The sequence below is a fragment of the Cervus elaphus genome, chromosome 15 (assembly GCF_910594005.1).
Source record: "Cervus elaphus chromosome 15, mCerEla1.1, whole genome shotgun sequence".
Lineage (NCBI taxonomy): Eukaryota > Metazoa > Chordata > Mammalia > Artiodactyla > Cervidae > Cervus > Cervus elaphus.
This window is the reverse complement of record NC_057829.1, coordinates 85,397,247-85,419,770: the sequence shown is the minus strand read 5'-3', so window position 1 is coordinate 85,419,770 and position 22,524 is coordinate 85,397,247. Positions and strand designations below refer to the sequence as shown.

General features: G+C 51.7%; 1 protein-coding gene across 2 annotated transcripts in view; it reads right to left on the bottom strand.

The window, feature by feature from the left end:
* Nucleotides 1-22,524, bottom strand: part of GPR26 (G protein-coupled receptor 26) — a 103,610-nt gene that overhangs the window by 74,244 nt on the left and 6,842 nt on the right. The window contains exons 2-3 of one of the 2 annotated variants that reach the window (XM_043926317.1): nt 18,128-18,241; nt 4,712-4,983 (exon numbers count right to left, since the gene is read on the bottom strand). In XM_043926317.1, the coding sequence (XP_043782252.1) occupies nt 4,752-4,983; nt 18,128-18,241 (346 nt within the window). In that variant the 3' untranslated portion in view covers nt 4,712-4,751. Of the gene's footprint in view, nt 1-1,603; nt 4,984-18,127; nt 18,242-22,524 lie in introns of those variants that run through there. The other variant, XM_043926316.1, reaches the window with a different exon arrangement.

Sequence of the window (22,524 nt, the reverse complement as noted above, 5' to 3'; positions counted from 1 at the left end):
ATGGGTATGCGTGTGAAGGGTGGAAGGGTGGCCGAACTGTTACTTGGCACAAGCGTAACTTTTGCAAATCTGGTTGTTTCTGCTGTGAATTCTTCCAGTTGTCCCCAGGGGTCAGGGGCCCTGCCCACGAGGACCCTGTGTCATTATGGAATGTGTACACACCCTTCTGAAGACATAGCTTCATTCCCACTCGGGTGTATTGTCAGCGGATGCACCCTGGTCAATGAGGTTGGTTTCCTAAGAATGAATCTTGCTTGGCCTCCCAATTCACTGTATAACATGGATGCTCCACAAAAGAAGTGTAATGCATTCAGCACCTCCCACCCTCCCACCCACCCTTCCTTCCTTCCTTTCTTCTCTCTCTTTCTTCCTTCTCTTTTTCACCAGCTAAATCATGTGGATTTCCCCCCATGTCTTCTTTCTAAAAGAGCTCTAATTTTGGAACTCCCAAGTTCAAGACCTCGACACCCTCCCCTGGGTCACAGATCACATGCACTCTGTCTCACCACCTCCTCAGCACACACCTGATCTCACTCCTGGACACACATCTAGCTCTCGTCCCACTAGACTGCACACCAGACGTGCTTCACGCCTCCCTCGTGTCTTGTCACACGATCTTCCCCAGTGCGGCTTCAGGCCCAATGTCACCACCTCTAGGAACCTTCCCGAACCCTCGTTCCCCACTGTCAAGCACATCAGCCCTCCCTCTGTGCCCCTAGCCCCATGCACAGACCTCGAGGGCAGCCTCAGCCTCCGTCCTGTAAAGTAATCCCGGTCTCCCCAGAGCCTGACCCAGCCCAGGGCTGGACACACGGAGGGTGCTCTGTAAATGTCAGACTGAGAGGCGGGCATTCCTGCAGTGCTGGGCTGGAAGCCATGGCTGCCGTGGGCCGCTCTCCAACCTCTCCAGAACTCGGCTTCCCTGGACCTTCGCAGACCACAGTGATCAGTCCAGGTCAGGCTGAGCGAAGCCTCGTGTCCTAGCCACGTTCCCCTCCTGATGCAGATTACCTGGGAAGGCAGGCATTTCCACTCATGGGGATTCCTCTCTCCTAGATAGCTGGTTCCCAGAAATGCCCAGGGCCTGCTCCTTCCACCTGTATGTGTGGAAGGAGGCCGAAAGAGGGCTTTGACTTTGTGGCTGCATCTCAACTGGAGAGGCTGGAGTGAGCCTGAGGTCCCTACATCTCTTCCTTCCACCAGCAGGGCAAAGGCAGCTGGCCAGAGGTCAGGCTAGCTCATTGAGGGCTTCATTCCAGATGCTGTGGATCTCTCAGGAAAGTAGTGGGAGCCCCAAATACATCCAGGACCTTTCTCCTCCCTCTGGTGCCTGTGGTCCAAAGGACATGAGCGGATGCAAGGAATTTTTGGCACCCAATAAAACATCCTCATTAAAATCATAGGTAAATTAGTGGATGCTGAATTGGGGTAAATTCTAAATATGCACAGCCTGTGGTCCCCCCCAACCCACAGGGTCACAGTACAGTCCTGCAAAGACATCATCCATGGGCACCTAAGTATGTAAAAGGACAGAACCAGGACCTGGACACGGCCTGATCTTTCCATCCTCTCTCAGAAAGAAAGGCATCATGAGAAAGAAAACTAATTTCACAAACATGAGGACAGAGGTTTATTGCTCATGGTGACAGAAGGCTAAGCTGAGTCCTAGAAGGAAGGTACAATTGGTGTGAGAAGAGTCAAGGCAACTCCCCCTCCTCCCCCGCCGCCGCGACATCTCCGGAAAAGCAGGCAGGCTCTCAGGGGAACATCTTTGGGGGGTCGGCTGACCATAAGACACACAAACCCCCAAAGCCATGACCCTCACCCTTCAGCGGGTCCCAGGGCTCTGAAATCCCCTCCTTCAAGAAGCAGCATAAAGAAAAGTTGTAGTTGTAGAGTGACTGAGAAAGCCATCGTGGGTGGAGTTTAAACCTACAAGTTCAGAGCATGTTTGTTGGGCTAGGAACTGAGCCCTGTATGTGGGTTTAGGATCTGAGATCCTCTCCATTCTAGGCTCTGTTCTCCGGCTTCTTAAAATACTTTTACACGGGGCCCAGCTGTCCAACAGCGCTCAGGCCTTCAACATCAAGCCATCTGCTGGGCTGCTGTCAAGGAAGTCATCCCAGGCCCTTGACAGAGATGCTGATCTGGACCTTCCTAAGTGTTTTACCTGAGAAATCCATGTGACATTTGATAAATTATCAAATGAGGTAGATAATTCTCTTGGGAATAATGAAGCCGGGGAAGTTTTATAGACTGTATATAGATGAATATAAACGTTTATCTAAAGGTAATCCTAGCAGAGTTGGTGGGTGTTGATCACTAATGAAGTGATTTTCTTCTCACTTCTCCTTGGGTTTTGATACCTGTGTCCTAATAATAATGAAAATACCCAATCAGCTGGCATATTTGGGGGGCTGTCACCATGATGCCAAAACAACTGGTTCTGTCAGTTTATTGGCAGTCCTAAGGTTTAGTATAAATTACAAAATGCCTCTTCTCAAGATATGTGACATTCTAGGTGACAGATCTTATTTTTTAGCTAAAGAAGAGGTGAAAGGGATCAAGTTGCTTCTGGGAGTATAATTTGTTGCTTGCACAGAACAAGCAGGAAGAGAAGTTGACAGTTATTCCTCCAACCTGACATTGATGAAAACTTATTTGATTGTTTGAATCTGACTATTGACCTCAGCCACTGGGTCACTACTCCTCCGCTGCCCAAAGAGTATTTGTGTGAAAGAGAGACAGTCGGATTCAGTGGTGCATATTTTCCTGGCTCTTTGCTTGTCTTCAACCTTACTGATGCTTTTGGGGTTGGGAGAGCGAAGAGGGAACAGCTGCTTGATGCTAGGAAAGCGCAACAAAAGTGAGTATCTGTTGTGATTCAAACCAGAGGGGCCAAATGTGCGCTGAACCAGAGCAATTTTGTTTCAGTAGCACACAAAGTCCTATATGGGCAGTGATGTGCTGGGAGATGTTTAGCAATGAGTTTTCAGTGGAGAAAAGGGCCTGGTTTGTAGCCTTTGCTGACTTTCACGGTATAAATATGCCCATCACGGCTGATTTCAAGCTACCAGGGTGATGTCCCAGAACACAGAATTGGGAAGGGCTGTGAGCCACTGGCTCCTCTAAGCAGGTGTGAGCATACCTCCAGCTGCAGCGGGGAGGCATCAAGGCTTCCAAGGCTACATCGGTCTCCATGGAAACTTAGAAACGAGACAGGAGTAGGCCAGGCTCAGTGATTTGTTTTCTAAATGAGGAGCTAAGGTCAGTAAGACGCCATTTTTTCAAACATGCACACACTTGGCTATTTTTTCGATACTGGGGCCACTCGGCAGTGAAAAGCATCAGGTTTTTCCCGGCTGGCCCCTGTGGAACGGGGTCCTCCTTTCCACGTTTCCAAAGTCAGGCTGTGCCCAGAAAAGGAAGGGCAGAAGGAGCCCTCTGAGCCTTTTGCTCCCATCCTTTCCACCCTGGAGGAACCACTTGTTAGGGTGAAGGATGGCAAAATAACTGCTCTTAGCATGCACACATCATTCGAAATGGTAAAAAGACAAATGGGAGGAGAGCCCGGACACTCATCTTATTTTTATGAAAGCAAGATGGTGGCTGCTAGTGGCTCGGCATAGTTTTCCGAGTTACGGTTTTCAGTAAAAATTTCACTCTCCTATCATGGGCCCAGGGCACTTTCTGGATCACCTTGGGAAGCCTCTACTGTCTGTTCATGACTTACAGAAACTAAGATATTGAACCCCAGGGATAATGGAACTAAGTGCCTTAAAATCAGGCTAAAAACCTGGTGAGGTCAGTTCTTCTCCAATCACCTCAAAGAACATGCTGGACAAGACACGTGAGACAAGGTGAAATGCTTCCTGCGAATTCAAGTCACAGACCAGGGTTTGGGGACCTGCCAGGCATGTTCCTCCATCCTCTTCTTGGCTCCAATAGTTATGACATGTGAATCAGAAGAAGATGACTTCGGGTCAGACTTCAAAGAACATTATTACATGTAGTACCTGCCTATTGAAAACCATTTTCATGCTAAGGTTGTCTACACACACACACGTTAGCTTTGGGGCAGGGGGAGGGAAGAGAGAGAGAAAAGTTGAATCCAATATAACCATGTCTAACGCAGCTTGTCAGCCACAGTTGGGTAACACTGGCTGTTAAACATTTTCCCCTTGGGCTTGGGGGCCCAAGGTCCCAGCTGAGCATAACTGAGTTAGTACCAGCTGAATAATATTTGGATCAAAGCAGCCACCACTGCATGTGGCCATGCCAGACGTGGGGCAAACGGCCACTGCCAACCTCGCTCTCCGGGTGACCGATGCCCCATGGAGGTCACCGCTTCTTTTCAGCATGAAGCCCGACGGTCCCGGGGTGAGCAAGCAGGTGGACACCGTGCTTCCCCCCACCTTCCACCAGCACTGTGTGTCCTTGATCATGACCGCACTGGGAGCGACTCCTGGGGAGTCTCTGCTGAGTCTCGGAGCTCAAAGGAGCTTCTCAGAAAGAAAAGCGAGCGCACACAGCGCGTGCCTTGGTCATCCTTTGGTGACAAACGGGCAGTTCAACGTCTGCCCTGCAGGCACCAGGAACCAGGCTTCAGAGCCGCCCCAAGCCAGGGGTCCCGCATCCCTAGGCTTGGAGGAGGTGGCGGCGGGCCGTGTCCACCCAGGCGCCCCGAACCCCGCCCTTCCCTTCTTCTCACCAGCCGCCTCCTTCCAAGCGCTCCAGCGGAGCAACGTGCTTCACTCGGAGACCGGCAGAATGTTCTGGCTGTGGGAGTCCCGGCTGAGGCCGGAGGGGCGGAGCGATCGCCGGCGGAGGACCCTGTTCAGGATCTCTTGGCAGCTCTTGCGGTACTGGTGCCGCAGTAAGGAGTACACGAAGGGGTCGGACGCGGCCTTGCTGTAGGCCAAGCACTTGGACAGCACCCCCCAGTGGGAGCTGATGGGTACTGCAGAGGACAGCTCCACCAGCCTGTGGACAGAGACCGGGAGGATGTTGGGTTATCACAGCACAGCCGGGCGATGCCCGCGCTCCCGCCTGAGCCCGCGACCCCAGCTTCCGGTCGGAGCTTCGGAGTCTCTGAGGCTGCCTCCTCCAGTGACAAGGACAACAGCAGTGACAACCATTACCAACGGTGGCCACTCACCAGGCACTTCTTTTAGGCCAGGTACTGTGCTAGTGATACGTATTACACCCGATTTCATGGAACCCTGGAAGTTTAGACATCTCCATTCTACAGGTGAGGAAATCAACATCCAAGGACGTTATGTACTTTGCCAGTAAGCTGTAAAGGCGGGATTTGAACTCAGGTCTGTCTGATTCGGGAACCCATGCTGATCTGAGAAACGCACTTAGAGTTTCATTGCATCCTGGCCACTGGCTCTAACTCTCCTGCTGACTTGTTCTGTGACCCTGGGCAAGTCATTTGCGTTCCTGGGGCCTGAAAGTTTTATATGAAAAGTGAGAAGCCAGATAAGCTCATCTCTATGATCACTGCAGGCAGAATAGATGGATTCTTTGCTTCAGAAAATCCTAGCTCTGCCTTCCAAGGGAGGTTGCCTGGGAGGAAGGGCTGAGAACAGTTTTCCAAATATTCGGCAAAGCTCAAAGCATGTCTCACAGCAGGGAAGAATCTGCTGGTGAGAAAGGTTTCTTCCCAGGGCTGGGATCTGGGGGCCCCTGGCAATAGCAGCAGTAGGAGATGCCCTAAAGTGACCTTATTCTTTAGAAGGAGGTAAGGGAAGAGGCGGCTTCCGTGTCAAAGGCGCTCAGTTCTGAGACCCATCCAACAACTCCATTCAACAGTGCTAAGGCCATGCCATGAGGGAGTGACAACCTTCCTCTATGTAAATGGAAAGAAAGTAAAATTGTCAGTTGCTCAGTCATGTCCGACTCTTTTCAACCCTGTGGACTGTAGCCTGCCCAGCAGAGTGTCCATGGAATTCTCCAGGCAAGAATACTGGAGTGGGGTAACCATTCCCTTCTCCAGGGGATCTTCCCGACTCAGAGATCAAACTGAAGTCTCCTACATTTCAGGGAGATTCCTTATTCTCTGAGCCCACCAGGGAATTCCCTCCAAATCAAGCCATTAATTCTTTTCTCCCAAATGCATCCAGAACCTTTGGCTAAATTTTGAAATTAACCAGCATTAATATAAGGTACGAAAGGCCACAGAGCTGGGAGGGAGCTTGGAAATTATAAATTATCCTCTCCCCACCCACTGTCAAATGAATAAATCAAGGCCCAGAGAGGGAAAGAGGTTGCCCAACATCACACAGCAAGTCCGTGATGGGGGAAGATCCACGAACTGTGCTCAGACTGGGATCTGGCATCTGTATCCTACCTGGGAGGCGGGGTGAGGGAGGGGTCTTCAGGATGGAAGGCAGGGTGGCTCTCAGCGTGGAGGGCTGCCCTGGTGAGAACCCAGGTACCAAAAACACCCAGCTTGGGCTGCAACCCTGTGCTGCCAACTCGAGTGATTTTCCTGAAGGCTTCTTTGGGTTTATGTCATGAGGATGAGCTCATGAAAGGAAGGAGGAGGAAGGAAGCTGATGGGGTGACATTCCCTGTTGCAATGATCCCCTTTTTGAACAGGTCCTTGATGTCTCCATTCTGAGGCCCTTCTATCTGGCATCCTGTTTCCAGCACCACTATCTGCCCTTGCCCTCCTAACCCGAGGGGGAATGTGGCCATGGTTCTGCTCCTCTCCTTGGGAGTCTGAATGGGGGAAAAAATGGAGCTGTTGGCATTTGGGAAATCTGTACTTTTAAGAAATCTACGTTGGGAAGTGATGAGTATAAAGGAACCAAAACCCCTGAGTCTAGAATTCACACCTAATAATAACAATGAAATAGTGGAATGCCAACACATTGTCGCTATGTGATGCCAAATTGCTTTTCCAAAATGTCTAGTCTTCTCCATATAGATAAATTGAGTCTGAGCATTTGAGCTCTCCTAAGAGGACTTATTAAGAGCCAAATAGCATCAAACCATCCAGCAAGATAAAAATTATTATTTGCAGGTTCTGTAGATTTCACAGAATAAAATTTTTGAGGACAATTTAAAATTTCACCATTGAGATAATAAAGAGGTAAACTCTATTGCATTTGCTTCTCAGAGATTTTATGTCCAGTCTGAACATGCCTGGCTCAATAATAACAGCTCCCAGTTGAGTATCTCCTTTGGGCCAAATATGAGATGTGCACACTCTCTAATCCTACAGTTACCCTCTGCTGAAGACGTGTCATTCGTCCCACTTTACAGATGAGGAAATCAAGGCTCAGAGTGACTGTACAACAAGCCAGCATCTCCTCAATGGGAAGCCCAGTTGCATCTAACTGCAGCCCACGTCTTGCCTGGGTACCATCCTGGGATTCAAATCTCTGCATTGCTGGTTGGACAGGGTGAGTTCTGGGGTCCCTCCCGGCCCTGAGAACTCCCTTTCCGTGAAGTTGCTCTGCGCTACCCAGCACTTCTGTCACCCCATCCACAGTGCCCAGGACTTCTATTCCAAAAAGCCAGCGTCTGGCCTTCACAAGGCCTCCAGGCAAAGGGATGTTTCAGATCAGCCTGGGCCTGGGCACTGCTCCCACGGGGCCCCCAGGCCAGGGTGAACCTAGGAGGCTCCTTTCTGTGACCGGATGTGGCTGCCTGACCTGCTTTCTGATTTTCCTGTGCATGGGGATCCCCCCTGCCATGTGCCCACCATGGCTGGCTTTGTTCTGTTCCAGCTCTGACAGTTCCAAGTCCCTACTGCTTTAGGGGCCTGGGCAGGGGCAGGGGTTTCTGGGATGCTACAATTGATCTTTCTAACTTCGTATCTGGGCAGGGGATGGCCTCGTGGTCCCCTCCAGATGACCTTTGAGAAAGGGAATGCTCCAGCCTGTCTTCCCATGCCAGGCCCAGCCACCTCCTCTGAACACCCTCCCCTCCAGCAAAGGGACATTATTATTCCGATCAGTCGCAGTTTCCTCGTGAGCAGGGTCACCGTGTGCTCAAAGTGGCCTGCCACGCTCTGCCTCTCCTCTGCCACTGCACATGATGGATTATTGAGCTCCCCTCTCCTGCCCCTGCCTGCAGGTCTGACCCAAGAGCCCTGAGTTTAGGGGTTATTGGTTCAGGTGTTAGTTAATTAAGGGGGACTTGGTTTCCTTTCTCCCTAGCCCCCTGTTGTAGGTTGAACTATGTCTCTCCAAATTCATAGGCTGAAGTCCTAACTCTCAACACCTCAGCTGCTGCTGCTGCTAAGTCGCTTCAGTCATGTCCAACTCTGTGTGACCCCATAGAGGGCAGCCCACCAGGCTCCGCCATCCCTGGGATTCTCCAGGCAAGAATACTGGAGTGGGTTGCCATTTTCTTCTCCAATGCATGCATGCATGCTAAATTGCTTCAGTCGCATCTGACTCTGTGTGACCCCAGAGAGGGCAGCCCACCAGGCTCCTCTGTCCACAGGATTCTCTAGGCAAGAATACTGGGGTGGGTTGCCATTTCCTTCTCCAAGCAACACCTCAGAGTGGAACCTTATTTGGAACCAGGTTTTTTTGCAGGTGTAATCGGTTAAGATGAAGTCCTGCTGGAGAAGGGTGGGCCCCTAAGCCCATGTGATGACCGTGTCCTTACAAAAGGGGGGAATCCGGGCACAGATGCATGCAGGGAGAATGCCACAAGATGAAGGCAGAGATGGGGTGATGCTTATGAAGCCAAGCGACACTAAAGATGGCATGTAAACCATCAGAAACTCCAGGGGGCTGGCGGGGAGGCCTGGAAGAGCCTCCCCGGCAGCCTCGGAAGGACCCGCCTGGTCGGCCCCTTGATCCTGAACTTCCAGCCTCTAACTGAAGCCGCACAGTTCTACTGTTGAAGCCACTCAGGGAGCAGCAGCTAGCTACAGCGGCAGGGCTGGGAAACAGACCTATGTCCACTGAGGAGCCTGTGTGTGTGCAGAGGGTGTTAGGCAGATCTGGTTGTTCATGGGCCCCTGGTCATAACACCTGCATGGCGCCAAGCCCTTTGGAGCTCCTGGAGCCCGTGGGCACCGAGGGTCGACTCTGCGATCAGCAGAGGTCAGCAGCCCCTGGAGCAGGGCACTGTCCCTTCCTTCCCCTCCAGGAAGCAGGGTTTTTCCCCCCACAAGCCGGGCTCCCTGCCCCCTGCCCCCACTGTCCATTAAGCACCAAGGTGACTTTCCAGGTCCCGCCTGAGGTGTGTGCCCGAGAAAACTCTGCCATCGGGCAGTGTGCCGGGGGAACATTTACGCTTCTGTGCTTTGAATGCACACGTGCCTGTCCTGGACAACCTTGCCACAGCTCCCCCGAGGAGCCCTTGGGCTGAGCGCACACAGGCTGGGCGGCCGGTCAGGCTGGGGACTGAGGGGGAGGGGAAGTCAGGAGGCCACTTTCCTGAGCATCTCGGGCGGCTCAGAGACGGCTGTGAGCCCCTGGGGGTACCGGGGCACAGCCTGGCTGCGGTGGGAGCTGTGAGATGCTGCAGGGTGTCGCTGCTGCCAAGTCAGAAGCTGAGTGTGGAGATGGGTGTTTATCTGACTCAAGGTGACCCAGAGCAGACATCCGTGGTCCTGGCCTACCTGCCTGTCCCCACCTCTGGACCCTCTTTGTTCTGTATCTGTTCTGGGGGACCCCTCCAGGGAGCAGCTCCCCTCTCTGAGCACAAGGCCCTCTGATCCGGGTCCCAGGGAGGTCTCTGGGCTGGCTGTCACAGCAGAGGGCTGACAGTCGGGAAGCCGCCCCCTCCGCCTTCACTCACAGGGACCTCTCACCCCACCCGGCAGCCTGGCCACCCTGGTCCCGGGAGGAGGATGGAGGTACCCTTGCCAGGACTCCCGGGCAGTCTCCAACCTCCCCCCTCCTGGAGAAACCAGTGTCTCAGCTCTGGTTGTCGATAGCAATCTGCAAAGAAACTAAATTCTGGGGGAGAGAACAAGACCAGTAACAAGACCAGTAATCCCAGACCCAGCTCCTCCTCTGGGTCCTCAGAGGCTCAGAGCTTTGACAGCCACTTTCACAAACAGGGTCCCCTGGCAGCGTCCCTTGCCCTTCACACGACAGGGCGGGAACTGAAGCAGAGTGACAGGCCAAGGCCACGTGGCCTGGGCATGGGAGAGCCAGGATTGAACCCTGGACCGTGGGTGCCAGGCAGCACATCCCAGCTCCTTGAATCAGTACTAGGGTGCAGCAAGGGCCTTCACTTTCAACCCTTGAATTTAAAGTGGTAAATTGGTGCCCCCTCTTCACACCTCCATCGTATCTCCCACACACGCACTCACACACATATTCACACATGCACACACATGCACATGCTGTGTACCAGTACAACACGAGCCACAGAACATCCTTTGGGAAGCAATCCCGATGTCTTTGGAAGACATCTGGGGAATACAGTCTGTGTATGTGAAGATATGTAAGTAACAAGCTAGGCTTCCCTGGTGGCTCAGCTGGTAAAGAATCTGCCTGCAATGCAAGAGATCCAGTCCCTGGGTTCGGAAGATCCCCTGGAGAAGGAAATGGCAACCCACTCCACTACTCTTACTTGGGAAATCCCACGGACAGAGAAGCCTCATGGGCTACAGTCTACGGAGTTGGAAAAGAGTTGGACATGACTAAACAACAAGCTGAGCTTTAAATGTTCATGAGACATTAGCATGGAAAAGGCCTTTGATTAATAGAATATTAACACTGGGCATATTAAAGCCCTCTGCTGTCATAATTCCATGACTCTGAAAAGCCACAATAATGCTGCTGTCATACCCACAAAGGCCTCAAAGCCCCACTCCGATGATCTGGGACAATCATAATTACTTGTAAGCATATATCGCTGGGGAGGCGATAGCCTTACAAATGCTTCTAGAAAGTGCATGCCAATTCAGAAAAGTGTAATTCAAACTTCTGGATGAGAATCTGTTGCAGGTCCTCACACTCTGCTCACACACTCTGCAAGGAGCCAGGCTTGGCCCACTAGGGCTTTTGGTGTCAGTGTGTGAACAGAAGGCAGTGACCCCTATTAAGAGTGAGGGTGGGGGGACTTCCCTGGTGGTTCAGTGGTTAAGAATCTGTCTTCCAATGCAGGAGACCTGGGTTTGATCCCTGGCGGGGAACCAAGATCCCACACGCCATGCCTTAGGGCAACTAAGCCCACGTGCCGCACCTACTGAGACCACACACTGCAACTAGAGAGTCCACACTCTGCAATGAAAGATCCCGTGCGCTGCAACTAATGCCTGACGCAGCCAGACAAATAAAAAGAGTGAGGGTGGAGGCTTCCAATGCATTCCTCTGTCATCTGACATGCCCCAAAATGCAGGTGCAAGGGACTTTTTGGTTGGTTGGTGCAATGCGGGAATCTGAGAGGTATGCATGCATGGTCAGCGTTGGGCCACCCAAGTCTGCTGATGACTCCAGCTGCCAGCAGTGATGGCCTCCGGGCCTGACTCCAGGTCCACACAAGCTGCTGTCAGCCTGGTGGGAGGTCAGAGGTGACTCCATGCAAACATTGCTGCTTCTAGTGAAAGGACTCACTCACCTACCTGCTTTTATTTTTTTTCACCTACCTGCTTTAACCCACAGGAGTCTGGATACTATGTTCGGGTTCACGCCAAGATGCCTGGGCCTAGGAAGTTGAATCAAAAGCCTGCAGACAAACATTTCTATATTTTCAGTGCCTGGTCCCCAGGCTTTGGAGATGTAACATGGTTGCAGGGCTAAATTTTTGCCAACAAGCCTGGCACTGGCCTTGAACCCTTGGATCTGCCAGTTGCTACTGCTATGGCCATGGGCCACTCATCTCACCTCGTTGATCCTCAGTAAATGGGGATTCTAGCACTTACCTTGAAGGCGAGCTGTACAGAGTAGAATCAGGTAGGTGCTGGTATATCCTGACTGCACTATAGGTGTTGAATAAGTGATAGGTATGGTTATGAAGGGCCTTCCCAGGTGACTGCTAAAGGTAAAGAAACTGCCTGTCAATGCAGGAGACATAATAGATGAGGGTTCGATACCTGGATCAAGAAGATCCCCTGGAATACGATATGGAACCCACTCCAGTATTCTTGCCTGGAGAGTCCCATGGAGAGAGGGCTACAATCTGTAGGGTCACAAAGAGTCAGACACGACTGAAGTGACTTAGCACGCACGCATGGTTATAGAGACTCCACATCCTCCAATAAGGGAAGTCGGAGAATCTATTTGAAGACTTGAGTGGTCTTAACCCAAGAATGGTGCTTCCATCAGATAACTGATCTGAGACAGTTATCAGGCAGATGTGGACAGACTGGGGATAAGGAGAAGGAACCTCCTCCCCGCCAGCTGGACCTTCCTGATCAGCTCAAATTGGGGGCAGATGTCACAACACAAGCTCTTTCTCTTTCTTGATGTTCTGATTCTGCTAGCTCCCAGTGTTTGCCATGGCTGATCTAACATCAACCCACAGGCTTGCCCATGTCTCCACCCATGAGAGGAGTAGCAAGGCAGGCTGCATAGAAGGAGGTTGTCCTTGTGGAGTTACCGGAGATAGTAGTATCTGTACTGACAGCTCAATGAGAGGTTTAAGTACCACTCGAGCACCTTGATCCTAATCCTTGCAGAAGCCGCAGCTTTGTGCTTCTGAGTGGGTCATGGCAGCAAGTGTCTTCCTACATCCTCTGGGAGGAAGGAGAAGCCTCCATGCAGGGCAAGGGGCCCCCCGCGTGGGCTTTGGCTCCAGGCAGACCCTGGCTGGAACCCTGGCCGAGTCACTCACAGGATTGGCCTCAGAATCCATCTCAACAACTGCTGGCTTGCTACATGCAGTGGATCCCAGTTGGCCTGCAACCAGCTCACTCTCCCTGGATGACTGGCTGCTAGAGAAACTACCATTTCTATAACCCATGGCTCTAGGTCTTCCATGGGGAATCATCTCCCACAAGAAATTAAATTCTCAACTACTTTTCCAGAACAGAACCTGACTTTGCTTCTGAGACCAAGGCGATTGTGTCCACACTTGGAAACCAGCTTGGGAAGAATAGGAGAAGAATCAACTGACACCAAAAATATGAGCGGTCCTGATTCTGGTGCTGGGGATAGTGGCAGGTACACCATGAGGAAGGCCTTGCGTGGGTTATTTTATGCATTCCTTCCTAGAGTCTGACTTCTCCCCACACAATGAGTGTGCAGTTCTCAGCCCCGACTCGGTGTATACGATGGGAGAGTTTGGGTCCGGCTCCTTGGAGGTGGGGGTCAGAGCAAATTCTGCCCCACCCCCAGTCTACCCCACCTCACCTGTTTTAGCAGTTCCACCACGCTGTCATTGGAAGTGTAGGTCGGGTGTGACCCTGGACTTACCCAGCACACACCTGGAGCCCATAAGGTCCCTTGCACGTGATGAGCAAGTTCACACATGCCCCTCTCCCTGGGGTGTGCCTGGGGCCCCTGCTACCACAAAGACTAGGCCCCTCGTGGGACTCTGTCTTCAATCATGGAAGGGGAGTGGGGGTAGGGCGTGGGCAGGGGAAGGTGGTTTCAAGACGGATGTCATTTTAAGAGGATTAGCCACAAGGATCTGCCGGCGACAAAGTCCCTCCCCATCACCCTGTCTTGGGACCCGATGTCCCCTCATTCAGACCCTTGGAGGACTCCTGCCTCGATGCATTTGATCTACAGAGGAAGCCACTGATTCGGCCACTGTTTATTCTTGCCCGTCTAGCTGCCAGCACTGAGCAGGGTGCTGGACAGGGGAGGAGGGGAAGGAGGGCATTCTGAGCGTTCTGGGAGCGTGGCCAGAAGGACCATCCCAGGAACCAAAGTGCTCCTGCTCAGAAGAGAACAATCTAGAGAGGTCAAGCTCGCTGGTGGCTCAGACGGTAAAGCGTCTGCCTGCAATGCAGGAGACCCGGGTTTGATCCCTGGGTCGGGAACATCCCCTAGAGAAGGAAATGGCAACCCACTCCAGTATTCTTGCCTGGAAAATTCCACGGATGGAGGAGCCTGGTGGGCTACAGTCCCTGGGGTTGCAAAGAGTCAGACATGACTGAGTGACTTCACTTTTTTCAGAAGTCAAGGGGAAGAGGGAGCTGGGAGTAAGAACACGGGCATGCCTGGACCCCAGATTCTCTGACTAGAGGCCAGCACTATCTGACAGAAAGAGAAGGTGAACCACAGGTGTGAAAAGAAACATGTGAAGTTAATGTTAATTACAAACCTTATTTAATTCAATATATTCAAGATTTCACTATGGAATCAATATGAAAAGTTTACATTATACATATATTGGTGGTTTAGTAGCTGGTCGTGTCCGACTCTGGCTACCCCATGGACTGTAACCCACCAGGCTTCTCTCTTCATGGGATTTTTCAGGCAAGAATCCTGGAGTGGGGTGCCATTTCCTTCTCCAGGGGATCTTCCCAACCCAGGGATAGAACCTGTGTATCCTGCATTGCAGGCAGATTCTTGGCTGCTGAGCCACCAGGAATCTCATATATACATATGTGTGTGAAGTCGTGCTAAGTCTTGGAAACCCAGGATGCATGTCATACCTACGGCACATCTCACTGTGGACAAGTCATGTTCAAGTATTTCAGTGGGACCCGTGGTTGGTGGCTCCTCTGTCGGGCTCTAGACCTGGCCCACACTGTCCCTTCTGCTGGGATTGTCCCCCTGCATAGCCACGCCCCCTTCACTCACTCCTGCCTCAGAAGTCTGAGACGTTTCCGGATCAGATGCCGTGTCGTGGTGGTCCATCCAGGTGGGAGGGCCTTATCTACAGGGTCACATGCCCCTCGCAGGGGTCTCCTGCAGAACCTCACCAGGCCATGCCTCCCCTAAAGGGTCTCCTTCAGGCTCCGCACAGAGAAGGTGCTGGGGAAATACGCGTCAAAATGAAATGACGGTATGTTTTCATGTTTTGGTTTCTCCGGTAGTCATGTATGGATGTGAGAGTTGGACTCTAAAGAAAGCTGAGTGCCGAAGAATTGAGGCTTTTGAACTGTGGTGTTGGGGGAGACTCTTGAGAGTCCCTTGGACTGCAAGGAGATCTAACCAGTCCATCCTAAAGGAAATCAGTCCTGAATATTCATTGGAAGGACTGATGCTGAAGCTCAAACTCCAATACTTTGGCCACCTGATGTGAAGAACTGACTCATTTGAAAAGACCCTGATGCTGGGAAAGATTGAAGGCGGGAGAAGGGGACGACAGAGGATGAGATAGTTGGATGGCATCACCGACTCGATGGACATGAGTTTGGGTAAGCTCTGTGAGTTGGTGATGGACAGGGAGGCCTGGCGTGCTGCAGTCCATGGGGTCACAAAGAGTCAGACACGACTGGGTGACTGAACTGAACTTGCATGGTTTCTGAGCTTGGTTTAGGATGGTTCCTTTGCGCACACAGGAAAGTCAAGGCAGTGTCTGGATGGGGTGGTGGCAGTGGGGCGGGGGAGGGTTTCGCAGAGGTTTCCTAAGCATTGCTTTTCCTCCCCTGTAAGTTGCCATCTGTCCCCACAAAAGATGAACAGTTTTATGAGTGTTTTTTAAAAGTCCAAATGCACCATGTCCATTTGGAGAGAACATATTGAGTTGTGAACCGACCGTCAATTTCACTGGAACAGTTTTTTTTTTCTTTTCTGGGCACCATTAGAGGGAAGCAAGCTATAATCAGAAAAAAGGAAAATTTTGTGGGGAAATGCGATTAAGCCAAGGAAAATCCAATAGCTTAAATTTGGAGTTGAATTACTTTTTGTCCTCTGAGGGTTCAAGTTCACCTCATTAGCCCGCAAGTCCCCTTTACTGTGGGAGCTAAGAGAAGGGGTGTCTACATGCCCTCCCTTCCCGATTCATCTCTCCTCCCTCTATCTAAGCCCCTTTAGTTCACACAACAGTCAGTCCCAGGCCAGGCACCGTGGCTGGTGCGGTAGGTAGGGGAGGGAGGGGGGATGCATCCAGACCAAGCCTGTGACACACACACGCTCCCCAGGTGTGAAGCCCTTGAACGCTTACAACAACCCTAAGGGGCAGGCACTGCTCACTTCTGGTTTATAGATGACAGGTTGGAAGCTCAGAGAGGCAATATCACTGGCCCAAGGTCACACAGCTAGCAGGAAGTAGAGGAGCTGGAATTTGAACTCCAGAGCCCAGGCAGACAAACTCAGCAGCCCACCCTCGGAGAGCAACTGAAACCCACTCTCCTGTGTTCTGCCTGGGCTTCGTGTCCCACAGAAACCCGCATCTCTGCAAGTTCTGACATCCTGGCTAGACATGGCAGACCTACACCAGGGGCTCCCACCCAGGGGTGGTTCTGGTCCCCAGGTTGCCTAGATCTGTCAGTGTCTGAAGACATTTCTAGTTGTCAAAACTCGGAGCAGGAGGGAAGACGTGCTGCTGGTGGGCAGTGGTAGATGACAGAGGGGCTGCCAACATCTCATGATGCACAGGACACCTCCACCCACAACACAGACTGTCAGGAGTGCTGAGGCCTAGTGGGTAGTTCCAGAAGGAAGAACGGATGGATGCGCTCTGCTCAGGACAGACTCATCCAGAGACCTACAGACAGTCTGACATCCTACGTTTAAAGTAAGAGGCAAGCCCACTAGCCTTCCCCCAGAGGGAGTGGCTACCACAGGAAAGACAGTGAGAGATGCTCTGGGCTTGTGCTGTGTGGAGAAGAGAAGATGGGTGCTGCTGAGGGGCGAGCCCGGCTCACTGCCAGCCCATCATTAGGGCCCCCGGGACAAACATCCTTCTGGACTACATAAAGCAGGATTGGCAGCGTGGGTGGAACTATGGGGAGCCAGGTTTCAGCTCACTGTGAGGAGGGACAGGGAGAGACAGAGGGACCTGGGCAGTGAGCCTCTCCTCCCTGGAGCACCATCCTTCTCTGGGGGGTGGTGAGGCAGGGCATCCCTTCCAGGTCCCGGCCACCTGAGGATGCAGGAAGATGCTGGGGGATACTGAGGGTGATGAGGGATGCTGGGGGATACTGGGGATGCTGAGAGATGCTGGGGGATTCTGGAGGATGCTGAGGGATGGTGAGAGATGCTGGGGGATGCAGGAGGATGCTGGGGGAAGCTGGGGGATGCTGAGGGCTGCTGAGGGATACTGGGGATGCTGGGGGATACTGGGGATGCTGAGGGATGCTGGGGGATGCTGAGGGATATGGAGGTGCTAGTGGATACTGAGGAATTCTGGGGATGCTGAGGGGAGGCTGAGGGATGCTGGGAGATGGGCCATATGCTCCTTCTTTCTCTCTCTCTCTCTCTCTCTCTCTCTCACACACACACACACACACACACACACATGCACACAAAACCCTGCACAGCTCCTACTGCCCAGGTTCAACATCCACTTTCCAATAGAACATCAAAATCCTTTATATTTTCACCTTTCCAAATACTTAAGCCATTTTGGATATAAATTTGTGTGTGCAGGGGTGTTTCCTCTCCAGTGAGCAAAACTGACTGGGTAATACTTTTTTTTTTTTTTTTTCTGGCTACAACATGTAAGGAAAATTCTGTAGTTGGAGGAGGTTGGCTTCTGGAATGTACATCCCTGAGGCCATGGTACTGCAACCTTGACTGGCATGGGGGATGGGGACAGGGAGAGGACGTGACAAGCCACAATGCCTGGACTCACAACAGCAGATCCCGGAGCCGTGGGATGGGTGGGCCCCTCTGGCTGGGCACGGAGCATGCACCCTGCTCCCTGGGCAGGTGGCACCCACTGATCAGGGTGTCTGGGCCAGGGATTCCAGGCAGGGCTCTCCTGCACTCAGCGGGCAGTAAGAACCCACCCCCTGCAGGCTGTTTTCCCCCATCTCTTCTCCCTTATCTCCTCCTTTAGAGCTTCCTGGGTTTGGGGACTGAACGTCAGAATGATGTGCTTTGAAATCAAGTGGGGAGTCTCACCACCTTTCGGTCCTAAGTTTAATCCAGAAGAATCTGAGGCTGAAAAGCAAAAGCATATGGCCTCCTTCTCCCTCATCTGTCAAGTTCATTCTCATCCTCTGATCCACCCTCTGGAAAACAGGTGGCCAAGTGAGGCCTACCACGGCTAAAGGCCACACAGGCTGGCGTGGCTCTCTGGAGCCCCGCGCCCAACCCGACCCGCCCCAAGCTCTGGGCGCGCCAGCCAAGCTCACCTGGTGATCACGTAGGGCGCAAAGCATACGAGGAAGGTGCCTATGAAGGTGCTGATCTTCCTGCTGGCTCGCTGCCGCCGCCTCTTCTGCTCCTCCAGACAGCGTTCCCGGACACTGCGCACAAGAGGGGGGAAGGTGAGTCCCGGGGGGGCTGGCCAGTCACAGGGGCTCACTATCGTGCATGCAGGTGGTGGCCGTGAGAGCGGGAACTTGGCCACAGAGCCAGAGAGATGCGCGCTCAACTGGGCTGTGAGCACGTGACCTGGGGCACCTTGTCTGACATCACTGGGTCGTCATCTGCAAAACATGGACAGTAATACAGCAAAGCTCTGCACACAGGGGCAAGGGGAGGGTGGGACCCACTGGGAGATCAGGACTGACAAATATACACTGACGTGAAAGTGAAGTCGCTCAATTGTGTCTGACTCTTTGCAACCCCATGGACTGCGGCCCACCAGGCTCCTCCGTCTGTGGGATTTTCCAGGCAAGAGTACTGGAGTGGGTTGCCATTTCCTTCTCCAGGGGATCTTCCCGACCCAGAGATCGAACCCAGGTCTCTGGCATTGCAGGCAGGCGCTTTACCGTCTGAGCCACCCGGGAAGTCCTGGTAGGGTATACACTACCACGTGCAAAATAGATAAGCTCGTGGGAAGCTTCTGGACAACAGGGGTACCTCAGCACGGTGCTCTGTGATGACTTAGGGGGCGCGATGGGGGGTGGGCTGGGAGGGAGCCGCCAGGGGGAGAGGATTCGACACAACATTGTAAAGCAATTGTTCTCCAATTAAAAAAATAAAAATGAGATAAAATGTTGCAAAAGGCTGCTTTGAGAATTAAATGCCTGAAGCAAAAAAAGCAATTAGCACAGTGCGGGAGCAAGTGCAAATAAACACACTCCCTGGGTAGTACCTCTAATTCTTCCCTTTACTTTATCTAATTCTGGTCTCCAATTCTTTATCTTTTCATCCTGCCAGGTGGGTGTTACTTATCCTGCTTTACAATGAAGACCACGGTTGCAGAATTTGAATGCATGTCTGGGTGACTGGAGGCAGGTTCCCTCCAGCTGGGGCAGCCTGGACTTGCCTGCAGTGTGGCCCGGGCTTCCTTTCCTCCACACCTTCAGCCCTATTTCTTCCACCCCAAAGCCCCAGCCAGCCCAGGACTACAGACATCACATTATCAGGTGACTGAAGAAGCTACCTGATTCCTTCAGAGATGAAACTCGGTGAAGATACAAGACCATTAAGTCCCTGGAGAACTGGGGACACAGCTCTGAAGATGCCCACCTGCACCTCTAACCACACCCTGTTCCTGACTCCGCTCTGCTCCCCACCTTTCGAGAACTGACATCTCAGGCCAGTTTGGAGCAGTGCTTCTTGCAACCCCTTTCCTGCAGCCTCATGAAAGTGAACAAGCAACAGCCAGGCTGGCTATCTCCACAAGCGAGGCGTCACGTCCTCCAGATTCCAGGGCCCAACGTGGCCATGTGTTCCTACTGTTTACTTATTTTTCTTCACAATTAAAAAAATACTGATTTATTTTAATTGGAGGATAATTACAATATTGTGATGGTTTCTGCCATACATTAGTATGAATCGGCCACAGGCATACATTAAAATAAATGACATGATTGCAGAAGTGGACAGGGAAGAAGACTGTGGACAGAGTTATCCAGGAGTGAAGATAACTTGGCAGAAGTCAGGCCGGGGCTGCAGTGTGTGCATGCGTGCATGTTCAGTCTCAGTTGTGTCTGACTCTTTGCGGCCTCATGGACTATAGCCCACCAGGCTCCTCTGTCCATGGGATACTCCAGGCAAGAATACTGGAGTGGGATACCATTTTTATCTCCAGGGGATCTTCCCAATCCAGGGATTGAACTTGCATTGCCTGTGTCTCCTACATTGGCAAGAAAATTCTTTACTACTGAGCCTCTTGGGAAGCCAGGCTGCAGTGACCTGACACCAAAATAGGTCAGTCTGTTCAATGAAAACAAGGAGTGGGGAGAATGTTCATGAGCCAGACTCGTGAGCAGCATGAACACCAAGGCAGCCCCCACTTCCTTCCACAAGAACCAACATCTTACTAATTGATCAAGACTCTATCAGATTTCTGATCACAGATGGACAATTCCATGGTAGTTTGGACTGGTCCCCTAAAATTCCTGCAGAATTTTTTTTCTCGCTTGACTGTATCCTTCCAGGAATTTAGAAAGCTGAGAACTGGAGTCTGGCCCAGTACAGGCAGATTTCATACTGGCTGAAATGTATTACTCATGACTCACATCATGAATTAATTTCTAATAACTCATATCAATAGCCACCCACATTTCTTGAATCTTTAATATATGCACCATCTTAGATACTGTGATAGGGTTTCATTTGCATTCATTGATTTGATACTCACATCTCTATAAGATAGTAAGTAAAGTCGCTCAGTCGTGTCCGACTCTTTGCGACCCCATGGACTGTAGCCCACCACGCTCCTCCATCCATGGAATTTTCTAGGCAAGAATACTGGAGTGGGTTGCCATTTCCTTCTCCAGGGGATCTTCCTGAACCCAGGTCTCCCACATTGCAGGCAGACGCTTTACCGTCTGAGCCACCAGGGAATCCCAATCCTATAAGATGAGGACTGATAAAACTGTAATCTTCACTGTTTCAGATAAGGAGACTGAGGCACAGAGAAGTTAAGTAACTTGCTCAAGATTGCACAGTGATCGGGAGAAGGGTGGTGAAGGGTGACCGACCTGCCCAGGGTAATCAGGACTGTCCCAGGTTTAGCACTAGAAGTCCTGCAGCCTGGATGGGACACACAGGACTGTCTGGTTTTCAAACAGAGGGTCTCACATCTAAGGACCCCTCTCTGTCTCGGGCAGCCCAGGATAGTTGGTCTCCCTAAGTGATGGCAGTCATTGAACCCAGGTCATCTGACTCTGAGTGTCACCTGTCAACTCACTGAGGTCATTACACCTCCCTGAGGATGTATGCACATCATCTCTTTCAGAAAATCTGAAGCGTACATACAACCAAGGAGGCAGAGGACAGAAGGGCGATATTGCCTAAAGTCACACAGCAAGAGTCATCGTCAATCTCTGGGTGTCTGTAGCATCTTCTTGCAAAGACCTCTGGCTCTTGTGACTTGTGCAGATACAAGTGGGCATGGAGAGAAGGCACGGGTCCCCACCCTGGAGGTCTGGGTGCAGTGAGGTGACCAGCCCATCTTGCTTTGCCTGAGACGGTCTTGGTTTTCAAGCTCAAAGTTACACATCCTGGGAGCCCTCACAGTCCCAGGCCAATCAAGACAACAGTCACCCTCGCGGCGTGTCTGGTACATTCTTTACAACACAGGACTGCTTGTTTTAATAATGAAATCCGTCTCTCAAAACTCTCGGTGCAATCAGTGTAGGAATTGCAGGAGATGTGGGGGTGTGAGCTGAGAGTCCCGAGTCATCGCAGTACACTCACCCACTGAAAGGAGTTTAGGATTCTGGACATCTCCTTGAAGGTGAGGATCAAGGTCATACTGTAAATGACAAATCAAGGGGCAGCAGAGAAACTGGTGGTGACCTGGAAGCTGACCCTCCTCCGGGGTGTGACCCCCAACCATATTTTCCATTTCTCAGACATTTTAGAGTAACCCTGATCAGTAAACAAGCCCTGGCTATATGTCCTAGTCCCAGCTGTGCCCTCACAGCTGTGTGGCCTCAGAGAAGTCACTCAATCTCTCTGAATCTGGTTCCTCATTTATCGGAGGTGGATCTCACAGTTAGGACTACAGCTGGAGAGGCCACTTCGCAGGGACAGAAGTGACTCACCTGCTACCCGGCTCTGGAGGAGGGAGGCCCTTCCTCTGCCCCCCAACCCCACCCCTGAGGGGGGACGTGGGTTCCTGCTGAGGACCTGAGGACCCAACTGTCTCCCCAGGAGCACCATCTCTTCCTCCCACCACACCAGACAATCCTGCCCCTGAGCCTTGAGGAATACTTAAAGACAGACGTTGGTTAAAGCTTTGAAGGTCCTCAGAAGGATAAACAGAAACATCTCAGGGACTCTCCAAGGAATAAAACAGACCCTTCGGAGGCTAGTATGATCAAGGGCACTCTTTGTTGTAAAAACCTGTGGGGAATTCATTTTATCAGTTCCTGCAAAGCTCTGTGTAGGAGAGAAGGATTAAACAGCAGACACCCACAGACACATTCCTTCTTTGAGTTCCCACACTACGAAGCTCAACATCTTGTACCCAGAAAAACGTAACGAGAGTATGCCGTTTGAATTAATGAACAACCCTTAAGAAAATTAATACTCAATCATTTTAAAGTGACCTTATCAAAAGAGACGATAGTAGAAATCTGCTCTAGCACAGATTTTTTTTAAAGCTGAGACTTAAGAATCTTGAGCC